Genomic DNA, 14,916 nt, shown 5'->3' with positions numbered 1-14,916 from the left:
AAGAGATTCCATTAAATCTTCTTCTGCCATTCATGAGCTCTGAAGACTATTCTTCCTCAGAAGAGGATGAAGATGTAACTGGAGAGCAAGTTGCTCAATATTTAGGAGCTATCATGAAGCTGAATGCCAAGTTATTTGGTAATGAGACTTGGGAAAGTGAACCTCCCTTGCTCATTAATGAACTGGATACTTGGATTCAGAAAACTCTACCTCAAAAGAAACAAGATCCTGGCAAATTCTTAATACTTTGTACCATAGGCACCATGACCTTTGAAAAAGCTCTGTGTGATCTGGGGTCAGGGATAAATCTTATGCCACTCTCTGTAATGGAGAAGCTGGGGATCATTGAGGTACAACCTGCCTTGTTCTCATTACAACTGGCAGACAAGTCATTGAGACAAGCCTATGGAATAGTAGAGGACGTGTTAGTAAAGGTTGAAGGCCTTTACATCCCTGCTGATTTCATAATCTTAGACACTAGGAAGGAAGAGGATGATTGCATCATCCTTGGAAGACCTTTCCTAGCCACAGCAGGAGCTGTGATAGATGTCAACAGAGGTGAATTAGTCCTTCAATTGAATGGGGACTACCTTGTGTTTAAGGCACATGGCCATCCCTCTGGGACAGAAGAGAGTAAGCATGAAGAGCTTCTCTCAGTTCAGAGTCAAGAAGAGCCCACACAGTCAAACTCTAAGTTTGGTGTTGTGAGGCCACAACCAAACTCTAAGTTTGGTGTTAAGACCCCATATCCAAACTCTAAGTTTGGTGTTGGCAACTATACAACATTGACCTGATCACCTTGTGGCTCCATGAGAGCCACTGTCAAGCTATTGACATTAAAGAAGCGCTTGTTGGGAGGCAACCCAATTTTAATTATCTAATTTTATTTTAGTCTATTCTATTGTTATTTTGTGTTTTATTAGGTACATGATCATGAGGAGTCACGAAAAAATCATAAAAATTAAAAACAGAATCAAAAACAGCAGAAGAAAAAATTCACACCCTGGAGGACGCACAGGCTGGCGTTCAACGCCAGTAAGATGCATCTGGCTGGCGTTCAACGCCAGAACAGAGCATTATTCTGGCGCTGAACGCCAGAAACAAGCAACATTCTGGCGCTGAACGCCAGGAATGTGCCCAGAGAAGAAAAGCTGGCGCTGAACGCCAGTAACAAGCATGAAACTGGCGTTCAACGCCAGAAACATGCTTTACATGGGCGTTGAACGCCCAGAATGTGCACCAATGGGCGTTTAAACGCCAGAATGGTGTGCAAAGGCATTTTACATGCCTATTTGGTGCAGGGATGGAATTCCTTGACACCTCAGGATCTGTGGACTCCACAGGATCACCTCAGGATCTATGAACCTCACAGGATCCCCATCTACCTCGCCCTCTATCTCTCCATTCATGGTCATCCCCTCTGTTTTTCATTCACCACCTACATTTATCCACTCTTCCCCATACACCCCACCTACCTTTACCATTCAACTTCTCTTTCCCACCCAATCCCACCCATATAGCCGAATCCATCTCCCCTCACTCTCCTCCATTTTCTTCTTCTTCTTCTTCTTCTTCTTCTCTTCTTACTCCTCTTGCTCGAGGGCGAGCAATATTTTAAGTTTGGTGTGGTAAAAGCATAGCTTTTTTGCTTTTCCATAACCATTAATGGCACCTAAGACCAGAGACATTCAAAAAAAAAAAAAGAGAAAACAAAAGCTTCCACCTCTGAGTCATGGGAGATGGAAAGACTCATATAAAGCCGTCATAGCTCAGTGGTAGAACATGTGGCTGCAAATCAAGAAATCCCTGAGATGCCTCAAGGGATTCACTTTCCTCCAAACAACTATTGGGAACAACTCAACACTTCCTTAGAAGATTTGAGCCACAATGTTGAACAATTAAGGGTGGAACATCATGAGCACTCCATCATTCTCCAAGAAATAAGAGAAGATCAAAGAGCAATGAGGGAGGAGCAACAAAGGCAAGGAAGGGACATAGAAGAGCTTAAGAACATCATTGGTCCTTCAAGAAGAAGACGCCACTAAAGGTGGATTCATTCCTTGTTCTTTATTTCTTTCTATTTTCGGTTTTTAATGTTGTGTTTATCTATGTTTTGTGTCTTTACTTCATGATCATTAGTATGTAACCATGCCTTAAAGCTATGAATAAATTCCATTAATCCTTCACCTCTCTTAAATGAAAAATGTTTTAATTCAAAAGAACAAGAAGTACATGAATTTCGAATTTATCCTTGAATTTAATTTAATTATATTGATGTGGTGACAATACTTTTTGTTTTCTGAATGAATGCTTGAACAATGCATATTTTTTATCTTGTTGTTTATGAATGTTAAAACTGTTGGCTTTTGAAAGAATGATGAACAAAGAGAAATGTTATTGATGATCTGAAAAATTATGAAATTGATTCTTGAAGCAAGAAAAAGCAGTGAAAAAGAAAGCTTGGGAAAAAAATAGCAAAGAAAAAGAAAAAGCAAGCAGAAAAAGCCAATAGCCCTTAAAACCAAAAGGCAAGGGTAAAAAGGATCCAAGGCTTTGAGCATCAATGGATAGGAGGGCCCAAGGAAATAAGCTGTCCCTAACCATGTGCTTGTGTCATGAAGGTCCAGGTGAAAAGCTTGAGACTAAGTGGTTAAAGTCGTGATCCAAAGCAAAAAGAGTGTGCTTAAGAGCTCTGGACACCTCTAACTGGGGACTCTAGCAAAGCTGAGTCACAATCTGAAAAGGTTCACCCAGTTATGTGTCTGTGGCATTTATGTATCCGGTGGAAATACTGGAAAACAAAATGCTTAGGGCCACAGCCAAGACTCATAAGTAGCTGTGTTCAAGAATCAACATGCTTAACTAGGAAAATCAATAACACTATCTGAAATTCTAAGTTCCTAAGAGACGCCAATCACTCTAAACTTCAAAGGAAAAAGTGAGATGCCAAAACTGTTCAGAAACAAAAAGCTACAAGTCCCGCTCATCTAATTATAATTAATATTCATTGATATTCTGGAATTTATAGTATATTCTCTTCTTTTTATCCTATTTGATTTTCAGTTGCTTGGGGACAAGCAACAATTTAAGTTTGGTGTTGTGATGAGCGGATAATTTATACGCTTTTTGGCATTGTTTTTAGGTAATTTTTAGTAAGTTCAAGCTACTTTTAGGGATGTTTTCATTAGTTTTTATGTTAAATTCACATTTCTGGACTTTACTATGAGTTTGTGTGTTTTTCTGTGATTTCAGGTAATTTCTGGCTGAAATTGAGGGACTTGAGCAAAACTCTGAAAAAGGCTGACAAAAGGACGCTGATGCTGTTGGAATCTGACCTCCCTGCACTCAAAATGGATTTTCTGGAGCTACAGAACTCCAAATGGCGAGCTCTCAACGGCGTTGAAAAGTAGACATCCAGGGCTTTCCAGCAATATATAATAGTCTATACTTTATTCGGAAATTGACAACGTAACTTGGCGTTGAACGCCAAGTACATGCTGCTGTCTGGAGTTAAACGCCAGAAAAACGTCATGATCCGGAGTTGAACGCCCAAAACATGTCATAACTCAGAGTTCAACTCCAATAAAAGCCTCAGCTCGTGGATAGATCAAGCTCAGTCCAAGCATGCACCAAGTGGGCCCCGGAAGTGGATTTATGCATCAATTACTTACTCATGTAAACCCTAGGAGCTAGTTTATTATAAATAGAACTTTTTACTATCATATTATCATCCTGGATTGTATTTTGAATCTTGTGATCACGTTTTGGGGGCTGGCCATTCGGCCATGCCTGAACTTTTTACTTATGTATTTTCAACGGTAGAGTTTCTGCACACCATAGATTAAGGGTGTGGAGCTCTGCTGTACCTCAAGTTTCAATACAATTACTATTACTTTTTATTCAATTCTATCTTATTCTTATTCCAAGATATTCATTCACACCCAAGAACATGATGAATGTGATGATTATGTGATGCTCATCATCATTCTCACCTATGAACGCGCGTGATTGACAACCACTTCCGTTCTACATGCAACCGAGCTTGAATGTGTATCTCTTAAATTCCCCAACAGAATCTTCGTGGTATAAGCTAGATAGATGGTGGCATTCATGAGGATCCGGAAAGTCTCACCTTGTCTGTGGTATTCCGAGTAGGATCCTGGGAATCCGGAAAGTCTAACCTTGTTTGTGGTATTCCGAGTAGGATTCCGGTAATGAATGACTGTGACGTGCTTTAGACTTGCAAGTGCTGGGCGTTAGTGACAGACGCAAAAGAATCAAGGGATTCTATTCCAACAGGAGCGGGAACCAACCAGTGATTAGCCGTGCTGTGACAGAGCGCGTAAGCGTAGTTTTCACTGCGAGGATGGGATGTAGCCTTCGGCCAGTGTGATGCCTCCAGACGATTAGCCATGCGAGTGACAGCGCAGAGGACTATTTTCCAGAGAGGATACAAAGTAGCCATCGTCGAATGGTGAACCCCTATACATAGCTTGCTATGGAAAGGAGTAAGAAGGATTGAGTTGAAGCAATAGGAAAGTAGGCGTTCTTGAGCCATACAGTATCTCCATTCGCTTATCTGAAATTCCCACCAATGAATCTGCATAAGTATTCTATCCCTTTTATTATTTCTATTTTATTATTAATTTTCGAAACCATAAACAAATTTAATCTGCCTAACTGAGATTTACAAGGTGACCATAGCTTGCTTCATACCAACAATCTCTGTGGGATCGACCCTTACTCACGTAAGGTTTATTACTTGGACGACCCAGTACACTTGCTGGTTAGTTGAACGGAGTTATGAATTCAAATAGAGCCAATTATTAAATTTCATACAAGTACAAAGACAATGGATCACAATTTCGTCCACCAGGGGATCACCGTTGTCAATGGCTACCGTCTGTCCTCTCAGTAAAAATGGTCCAGGTGCGCTGTCACCGTACGGCTAATCATCTGTCGGTTCTCGATCATGCAGGAATAGGATTTACTATCCTTTTGCGTTGTCACCACGCCCTACAGTCGCGAGTTTGAAGCTCGTCACAATCAATCAATCCCTGAATCCTACTCGAAATACCACAAACGAGGTTTAGACTTTCCGGATTCTCAAGAATGCTGCCAATGGATTCTAGCTTATACCATGAAGATTCTGAATTAGGAATCCAATAGATATTCATTCAAGCTTATTTGCGTGTAGAACGAAAGTGGTTGTTAGGCACACGTTCTTAAGTGAGAATGGTGATGAGCGTCACATAATCATCACATTCATCAGGTTCTTGGGTGCGAATGGATATCTTAGAATAAGAATAAGTGTGAATTGAATAGAAGAACAATAGTACTTTGCATTAATACTAGAGGTACAGCAGAGCTCCACACCTTAATCTATGGTGTGTATAAACTCCACCGTTGAAAATACATAAGTGATAAAGGTGTTCATTGGTTTCGGCCCCAGAGAGGAAACCAGGATAACCAAGACTTTCGTCTAAGGACTAAACGTCCAAAGATTTTTTAATACAATAGTAAAAAGTTCTATTTATACTAAACTAGTTACTAGGATTTACAGAAATAAGTCTTAGTGCAGAAATCCACTTCCAGGGCCCACTTTGGTGTGTGCTTGGGCTGAGCTTGAGCTTTACACGTGCAGAGGCTTCTCTTGGGGTTAAACGCCAAGTTGTAACGTGTTTTTGGTGTTTAACTCTGTTTTGTGACGTGTTTCTGGCGTTTTATTCTAGAATACAGCATGGAACTGGCGTTGAACGCCAGTTTACGTCGTCTAAACTCGAATAAAGTGTGGACTATTATACATTGCTAGAAAGCCCTGGATGTCTACTTTCCAACGCATATGAGAGCGCAGGAAGGTCAGAATCCAACAGCATCTGCATTCCTTTTTCAGCCTCCTACCAGATTTTTGCTCAAGTCCCTCAATTTCAGCCAGAAAATACCTGAAATCACAGAAAAACACACAAAACTCATAGTAAAGTCCAGAAATGTGAATTTTGCAAAAAAACTAATAAAAACATCCCTAAAAGTAGCTAGATCCTACTAAAAACTACCTAAAAACATTGCCAAAATGCGTATAAATTATCCGCTCATCACAACACCAAACTTAAATTGTTGCTTGTCCCCAAGCAACTGAAAATCAAATAGGATAAAAAGAAGAGAATATACTATAAATCCCAAAATATCAATGAATATTAGTTCTAATTAGATGAGTGGGACTTGTAGCTTTTTGCTTCTGAACAGTTTTGGCATCTCACTTTATCTTTAGAAGTTTAGAATGATTGGCATCCATAGGAACTCAGAGTTCAGATAGTGTTATTGATTCTCCTAGTTAAGTATGTTGATTCTTAAACACAGCTACTTTTATGAGTCTTGGCCGTGGTCCTAAGCACTTTATTTTCCAGTATTACCACCGGATACATAAATGCCACAGACACATAACTGGGTGAACCTTTACAAATTGTGACTCAGCTTTGCTAAAGTCCCTAGTTAGAGGTGTTCAGAGCTCTTAAGCACACTCTTTTTACTTTGGATCACGACTTTAACCACTCAGTCTCAAGCTTTTCACTTGGGCCTTCATGACACAAGCACATGGTTAGGGACAGCTTGATTTAGCCGCTTAGGCCTGGATTTTAGTTCCTTGGTCCCTCCTATCCATTGATGCTCAAAGCCTTGGATCCATTTTACCCTTGCCTTTTGGTTTTAAGGGCTATTGGCTTTTTCTGATTGCTTTTTCTTTTTCTTTCTTTAAATTTTATTTTTTTCGCCACTTCTTCCTTTTTTTTCGCAAGCTTTGTTCTTTTTCACTACTTTTTCTTGCTACAAGAATCAATTTCATGATTTTTCAGATTATCAAAACATTTCTCTTCTTCTTCATTCTTTCAAGAGTGATGAGCGGATATTTTATACGCTTTTTTGGGGTAATTTCATGTAGATTTTAGTATGTTTTAATTGGTTTTTAGTAGAATATTATTAGTTTTTAGGCAAAAATCATATTTTTGGACTTTACTATGAGTTTGTGTGTTTTTCTGTGATTTCAGGTATTTTCTGGCTGAAATTGAGGGAGCTGAGCAAAAATCTGAGTTAGGCTGAAAAAGGACTGCTGATGTTGTTGGATCCTGACCTCCCTGCACTCGAAATGAATTTTCTGGAGCTACAGGAGTCCAATAGGAGCGCTCTCAACGGCGTTGGAAAGTAGACATCCAGGGCTTTCCAGAAATATATAATAGTCCATACTTTGCGCGAAGATAGACGATGTAAACTGGCGTTCAACGCCAGTATCATGCTGATGTCTGGCATCCAGCGCCAAAAACAGGTTACAAGTTGGAGTTCAACGCCAGAAATAGGTTATAACCTGGCGTTGAACGCCCAAAACAGCCCCAGGCACGTGAGAAGCTTAAGCCTCAGCCCCAGCACACACCAAGTGGGCCCCAGAAGTGGATTTCTGCATCATCTATCATAGTTTACTCGTTTTCTGTAAACCTAGGTTACTAGTTTACTATTTAAACAACTTTTAGGGATTTATTTTATATCTCATGACATTTTCAGATCTGAATTTTATACACTTTGACGGCATGAGTCTCTAAACTCCATTGTTGGGGGTGAGGAGCTCTGTAGCGTCTCGATGAATTAATCCAATTGTTTTTATTTCTCCACTCAAACGTTTGTATGCTCCTATCTAAGATGTTCATTCGCGTTTAATTACAGAGAAGATGATGATCCGTGACACTCATCACCTTCCTCAACTCATGAACGCGTGCCTGAAAAACACCTCCGTTCTACATCAGATTGAATGAGCTTCTCTTAGATTCTTTAATCAGAATCTTCGTGGTATAAGCTAGAATTGATGGCGGCCATTCTTGAGGATCCGGAAAGTCTAAACCTTGTCTGTGGTATTCCGAGTAGGATTCAAGGATTGAATGGCTGTGACGAGATTCAAACTCGCGATTGCTGGGCGTGATGACAAACGCAAAAGGATCAATGGATCCTATTCCAACATGATCGAGAACCAACAGCTGATTAGCCGTGTTGTGACAGAGCATCTGGACCGTTTTCACTGAGAGGATGGGAGGTAGCCACTGACAATGGTGACACCCTACATACAGCTTGCCGTAGACGTGCTTTACACACAATTGAGTTGAATATTACATTGCAGAAATTCAGAGGACAAAGCATCTCCAAAACTCCAACATATTTCCCATTACTGCACAACAAGTAACGATTTTATTCTCTTTTATTTTTCCAATCTAATAATTCCAACTGATAATTTTAATTAATATCCTGACTAAGAATAATAAAATAAACATAGCTTGCTTCAAACCAATAATCTCCGTAGGATCGACCCTTACTCACGTAAGGTATTTCTTGGACGACCCAGTGCACTTGCTGGTTAGTTGTGCGGATTGCAAAAAGTGTGAGTGCAATTTCGTGCACCAAAGAGCCAACAATTTTAACATTCATAAACAACAAGATAAAAAATATGCACTGTTTAAGCATTCATTCAGAAAACAAAAAGTATTGTCACCACATCAATATAATTAAACTAATTTCAAGGATGAATTCGAAACTCCTATACTTCTTGTTCTTTTGTATTAAAAACATTTTTCATTTAAGAAAGGTGAATGATTCATGGAATTATTCATAGCCTTAAGACATAGTTACTGAATACTAATGATCATGTAGTAAAGACTCAAAACATAGACAAACATAAAGAATATAATCGAAAAACAGAGAGATAAGAACAAGGAAGTTAAGGAATGAGTCCACCTTAGTGAGGGTGGCGCCTTCTTCTTGAAGGACCAATGGTGTCTTTGAGCTCCTCTATGTCTCTTCCTTGCCTTTGTTGCTCCTCCCTCATATCTCTTTGATCTTCTCTAATCTCATTGAGAATGACGGAGTGCTCTTGGTGTTCCATCCTTAATTGGTTCATGTTATGACACAATCCTTCTAGAGAAGTGTTGACTTATTCCCAATAGTTATTTAGAGAAAAATGCATCCCTTGAGGTATCTCAGGAATTTCTTGATGATGAGCTTCCTCATGCATCTCTTGAAATCCATGAATGGGCTCTCTTGTTTGCTCCATCCTCTTCTTAGTGATGGGCTTGTCCTCTTCAATGAGGATGTCTCCTTCTATGACAACTCCAGCTAAGTTGCATATATGGCAAATGAAATGAGGAAAAGCTAGCCTTGCCAAGGTGAAGGGCTTTTTGGCTACTTTGTAGAGTTCCAGAGAGATGACTTCATGAACTTCTACTTCCTCTCCAATCATGATGCTATGGATCATGATGGTCCGATCCACAGTTACTTTAGATCGGTTGCTAGTGGAGATGATGGAGCATTGGATGAACTCCAACCATCCTCTAGCCACAGGCTTAAGGTCTAGTCTTCTCAATTGAATCGGCTTGCCTTTTGAGTCTCTTTTCCATTGAGCTCCTTCCACACATATGTCCATGAGGACTTGGTCCAACCTTTGATCAAAGTTGACCCTTCTAGTGTAGGGGAGTGCGTCCTCTTGCATCATAGGCAAGTTGAACGCCAACCTTACGTTCTCCGGACTGAAATCTAAGCATTTCCCCCAAACCATTGTAAGCCAATTCCTTGGGTTTCAGTTCATGCTTTGATCATGGTTCCTAGTGATCCATGCATTTGCATAAAACTCTTGAACTGTTAAGATTCTGACTTGTTGAATGGGATTGGAGAGAACTTCCCATCCTCTTCTTATAATCTCTTGTCGGATCTCTGCATATTCACCCTTTTTGAGCTTAAAAGGGACCTTAGAGATCACCTTTTTCTTGGCCACAACTTTATAGAATTGGTCTTGATGGGCTTTTGAGATGAATTTCTTCATTTCCCATGACTCAGAGGTGGAAGCAATTGCCTTCCCTTTCCTCTTTTTTGAGGTTTCTCTGGCCTTAGGTGCCATCAATGGTTATGGAAAAACAAAAAAGTTATGCTTTAACCACACCAAACTTAGAATTTTGCTCGCCTTCGAGCAAAAGAAGAAAGAATAGAAGAAGAAGAAGAAGATATGGAGGAGAGGGAGAGAGGTGTGGGTTTCGGCCAATGGGGAGAAGAGAGGGTTATGTTATGTGAAAATGAAGAAGGATGGAGCGGTTTATATAGTGGAGGGATAGGGGTTTGGGTTCGGTCATTTAGGGTTTATGGGGAAGAGTGGATGGATGTGATTGGTGAAGGGTATAGTGTTATTGGATTGTGTGAAGAAAAGAGAAGTGGGGTAAGTGGGGATCCTGTGGGGTCCACAGATCCTTAGGTGATCCTGTGGGGTCCACAGATCTTGAGGTGTCAAGGATTTCTCACCCCTGCACCTTTTAGGCATGTAAAATGCCCTCTATATGCAATCCTGACGTTAATTGTTTCTGGCGTTAAACGTCCAAATGTAGCTTATTTCTGGCGTTTAACGCCAGCCTGATGCTTGTTTCTGGCGTTAAACTTAAGCTTGGTGCTTGTTTCTGGCATTAAACACCAGACAGATGCTTGTTTCTGGCATTTAAATGCCAGACAGCTCTTCTTCCAGGGTGTGCTTTTTCTTCTGCTATTTTTTATTTTATTTTTAATTTTTGCAATTATTTTATGACTCCACATGATCATAAACGTAATAAAATATAATAGTACAATAGAAATATAGATAAATAAAAATTTGGTTGCCTCCCAATAAGCGCTTATTTAATGTCAATAGCTTGACAGTGAGCTCTCATGGAGCTTCACAGATGTTCAGAGAATGATGAGGGCCTCTCAACACCAAACTTAGAGTTTGAATGTGGGGACTTCTCAATATTTGGACTGTGTAATACACCTGCAACATTCCAAAGGTGCATGCTCTCTGTATTTTCAGACATGATTGAGACGTTCATTGAGGTGTTTATGGATGACTTCTCCGTATTTGGTAACACATATTCTGATTGCTTGCATCACTTAGCCCTGGTGCTAAAGAGATGCCAAGAGACCAACCTTGTTTTAAACTTTGAAAAATGCCCTTTCATGGTTACAGAAGGAGTGGTCCTTGGTCATAAAATCTCAAAGAATGGCATAAAAGTAGACAGGGCAAAGGTAGAAGTGATTGAAAAGTTACCTCCACCTTGTAATGTCAAAACAATCATAAGCTTTTTGGGACACGCTGGTTTTTATAGGAGGTTTATTAGAGACTTCTCTAAGGTTGCCAAGCCATTGAGCAACCTACTTGTCTTTAATGTGCCTTGTGTTTTTGATAATGAATGCATGTTAGCCTTTGAGGAGCTTAAGAACAAACTTTCCTCTGTACCTATCATAGCACCACCATGTTGGGATCTACCCTTTAAGTTGATGTGTGATGCATCAGATTTTTCTGTGGAGGCTGTTTTAGGATAGAAGAAAGATAAATTGGTGCATGTCATTTATTATGCCAGCAAGGTTCTTAATGAAAATCAAAGGAACTACACCACTACAGAGAAGGAATTACTTGCCATTGTCTTTGCTTTTGATAAATTTAGATCATATCTCATTGGTTCTAAAGTAATTGTATTCACTGATCATGCAGCACTCAAATACTTGCTTACAAAACAAGAATCCAAGCCACGACTAATAAGATGGATCCTGCTACTCCAAGAGTTTGACATCGAAGTTAAGGATAGGAGTGGAGCAGAGAACAAAGTTGTTGACCACCTCTCAAGGATCCTACAAGAGGAAGAAGGAGCACACCATCTTGCAGTGAATGAATGCTTCCCGGATGAGCAATTGATGGTGATACAAGAGACCCCTTGGTTTGCTGACATAGCCAATTTCAAGGCCATTGGGGAACTACCAACGAACATCAACAAACATATGAAGAGAAAGCTCATCAATGATGCCAAATACTATATCTGGGATGAGCCATACTTGTTCAAAAAGTGTGCTCATGGGATCTTGAGGAGGTGTATATCCCATGGAGAAGGACAAGAGGTGCTTTGGCAATGTCATGGATCTGCATATGGAGGCCACTTTAGTGGAGAAAGAACAGCAGCCAAGGTACTCTAATGTGAATTCTACTGGCCAAGCATTTTCAAGGATGCAAAGGACTTGGTGTCAAGGTGTGATCAATGCCAGAGGGTGGCAATTTACCCATGAATAATGAGATGCCACAGAGATTTATAATGGAGCTAGAACTATTCGATGTATAGGAGATTGACTTCATGGGGCCTTTCCCATCCTCCTACTCAAATAGTTATATACTTGTGGCTGTAGATTATATGTCAAAGTGGGTGGAGGCTATTGCCACCACCACAAATGACAACAAGGTTGTAATGAGCTTCTTAAGAAAGAACATTTTCAGCAGGTTCGGAGTTTCCAGAGCACTCATTAGTGATGGAGGGACACATTTCTGCAATAAACAACTGGAAGCACTCCTTCTTAGATATGGAGTCAAATACAAGGTGGCAACCCCTTATCATCCGCAGACCAACGAGCAAGCAGAGATTTCCAACAGGGAGCTAAAAAGGATTCTCAAAAAAACTGTTGGAAGCTCAAGGAAGGACTGGTCTAAGAAGCTAGACGATGCTTTATGGGCCTATAGGACAGCCTTCAAGACTCCCATTGGGATGTCACCATACCAACTAGTATTTGGCAAGGCTTGCCACTTGCCAGTTGAATTGGAGCATAGAGCCTTCTGGCTCTAAAACTACTAAATTTTGATGAGCAAGCTGCTGGAGAAAAGAGGCTGAGGCAACTCAATGTGCTGGAAGAATTTAAGAACCAAGCATATGAAAATGCAAAGATCTATAAAGAGAACACAAAAAGATGGCATGATCAAAAGATAGCAAAGAGGGAGTTCACTGAAGGACAAAAAGGTGTTATTGTACAATTCTAGACTTAGGTTCTTCCCTGGGAAGCTTAAGTCTAGATGGTCTGGAGCCTTCACCATCATCAAAGTGTACCCCTATGGTCAAGTGGAGCTCATGGAGGACAAAACACAGAGAACCTTCACTGCAAATGGACATAGACTCAAGCATTACCTGGGGGACTCACTGGATGAAAGAAGAGTGAGCTACCACCTCAAATGAAAAAGGAAGAACGTCAAGCTAGTGACGATAATGATGCGCTGGTTGGGAGACAACCCAACACTTTATATCCTTTTGATTCATTGCTTTATTAGAAGTAGATTGTAAATATTAGCTTAGGAAGTTAATTTTAGTTTTGATAGTTACGATAGCTTTATGAGTAAATTGTGTGCTATTTTCGAAAGTGCAACTGGATGAAAGCATATACTAATGATGATGAGTGATTGGGCTAAAAAATAGCTAAAAAGCTAAGTTTGGTGTGGCCACTCACCAACTTGATCTTGGCTTACAAGTATTTGGATAAATTAAATTTTTAAGGAGTAAGCCCAGAGATTAAGTTTGGTGTGGCCACTACCATACGAGAATTAATCAGCAAGCCCAATACCACTCAATTTAGAAGCATTTAATACATTGGTGGAGACTTGAATGAGAATTTTAATGTGTTTAGGGGAGATTAGACGCAAATAATGTGAAAGGATTGAAATTATTTCTTCCCCATGAACACATTAAAAACCCAATGAGGAACCCAATTTATTGAGATGCAAATGAATTAAGTTTGGTGTCCCAAGGGACACCTATCATTTGCAACTCCATTCACTAGCATTGAAAAGGAATATGGAGGATTATTTTGTCATTACTAACGGGGTTTTCATTTTCTTTTTTTAGGAGATTGAATGGGGCCCACTTGATGGAGAACAAGGAGGTCAAAGTGTACTTACACTTTGGAACTCAACATATTCAGAGAGCAAAGTGGGGTAAGGGTTGGCGCCTCTTCCCACGCTAGGCGCCACTCCCCAAGTGGAAAATATTGAATTCCCTTCTTTTCCCACCATCAAACCACACCCTTCACTCCTATAAATCCCCTCCCATTCCCTTCACATAACAAACTCATAGAGACCTTTCTTTCTTCTCTCGTTCTTCTTTTTCTTTTTCTTTCTACTTGATTGGGACAATCAAGTGCTAAGTTTGGTGTTGGGGCAAAACTTTGTTTTGCTTGTGTTTCTTTGTAACACTCCATTAATATCTCAGAACCCTCAAACACACACACTCTCTCTCTCTCCACCCAATGGCACCACCAAGATCCTCAACCTCAAAGAAAAGAAAGACCAATGAACTAACCTCAGGTTCCTCAAGCTCAAACTTCAATGAGTATAGCATTCAACCAAAACCAATTCTATGGTTCGGTGAGTGAGAGGGAGATCATCCCAGAGGTCAGCTTTCAACTAGGAAGGAATGAGCACCTTGAGATCAATATTGAGATCAACAACAGGGGCTTGGCACTCTTCTGCAACCCACCAAAGAAAGTGGTGGAAGGAGTGGTAAGGGAGTTTTATGCCAATGCCGTGCCACAGCCAGGGCAAACTTATGGGTATATTAGCTATGTGAGGGGGAAGACCATTGACTATAGTGCCTCTAACATAGGAAGGGTGCTGATGTTGAAAAGGGTCAACTCCACTCGAAGTTATGATGAGAGGATGAAGCAACCAGACCCAGAATTTGATGAAATCCTGAATGAAATTTGTGTACTAAATATGCAGTGGATCAATGACAAACATGGAAAACCCAACCAGCTGAGGAGAAGGGACTTGAGCCCCCAAGCTAGGGGGTGGTTAGACTTTGTGAGAAGGTCTTTGATCCCTACATCAAACACATCTGAGGTGACCAAGGAGAGGGCTGTACTTATATACATTATAATGAAGGAAGAGAACGTGAATGTTGGGGAGTTGATTAACAACAACATCACCAAAATACTGAAAAGCACTAACGAGAGCATAAGATTGGCATTCTCCAGCATCATACAAGAGCTATGTGATGACGCTAGAGTTGAGAAGGTGATTGATGAGGTGTTGGTGAAGCAAGATAAGCCTATAACTTCCAAGAAGATGGC

The 14,916-nt window shown here is 40.3% G+C and overlaps 1 protein-coding gene across 1 annotated transcript; it reads left to right on the top strand.

Moving 5' to 3' along the window:
• Nucleotides 1-10,713: 10,713 nt before the first annotated feature.
• LOC130949628 (uncharacterized) lies at nucleotides 10,714-12,647 on the top strand. Its single transcript, XM_057878295.1, has 3 exons — nucleotides 10,714-11,137; nucleotides 11,534-12,000; nucleotides 12,153-12,647. Exons 1-3 carry the CDS (start codon nucleotides 10,714-10,716, stop codon nucleotides 12,645-12,647), a joined length of 1,386 nt encoding a protein of 461 aa, XP_057734278.1.
• Nucleotides 12,648-14,916: the final 2,269 nt, after the last annotated feature.

The sequence above is a fragment of the Arachis stenosperma genome, chromosome 9, assembly GCF_014773155.1.
Source record: "Arachis stenosperma cultivar V10309 chromosome 9, arast.V10309.gnm1.PFL2, whole genome shotgun sequence".
NCBI lineage: Eukaryota > Viridiplantae > Streptophyta > Magnoliopsida > Fabales > Fabaceae > Arachis > Arachis stenosperma.
The sequence above is the reverse complement of the archived record's forward strand: the minus strand, read 5'-3'. Positions and strand labels throughout refer to the sequence as shown.

Excerpts from the sequence above, each read along its gene's own strand:
- LOC130949628 (XM_057878295.1), top strand. The coding sequence starts at position 10,714 with ATGGAGCTTCACAGATGTTCAGAGAATGATGAGGGCCTCTCAACACCA. Across the intron at positions 11,138-11,533 it reads AAGCTTTTTGGGACACGCTG|CACTCAAATACTTGCTTACA; the intron begins GTTTTTATAGGA and ends CTGATCATGCAG. Across the intron at positions 12,001-12,152 it reads GAGAAAGAACAGCAGCCAAG|GAGATTGACTTCATGGGGCC; the intron begins GTACTCTAATGT and ends TTCGATGTATAG.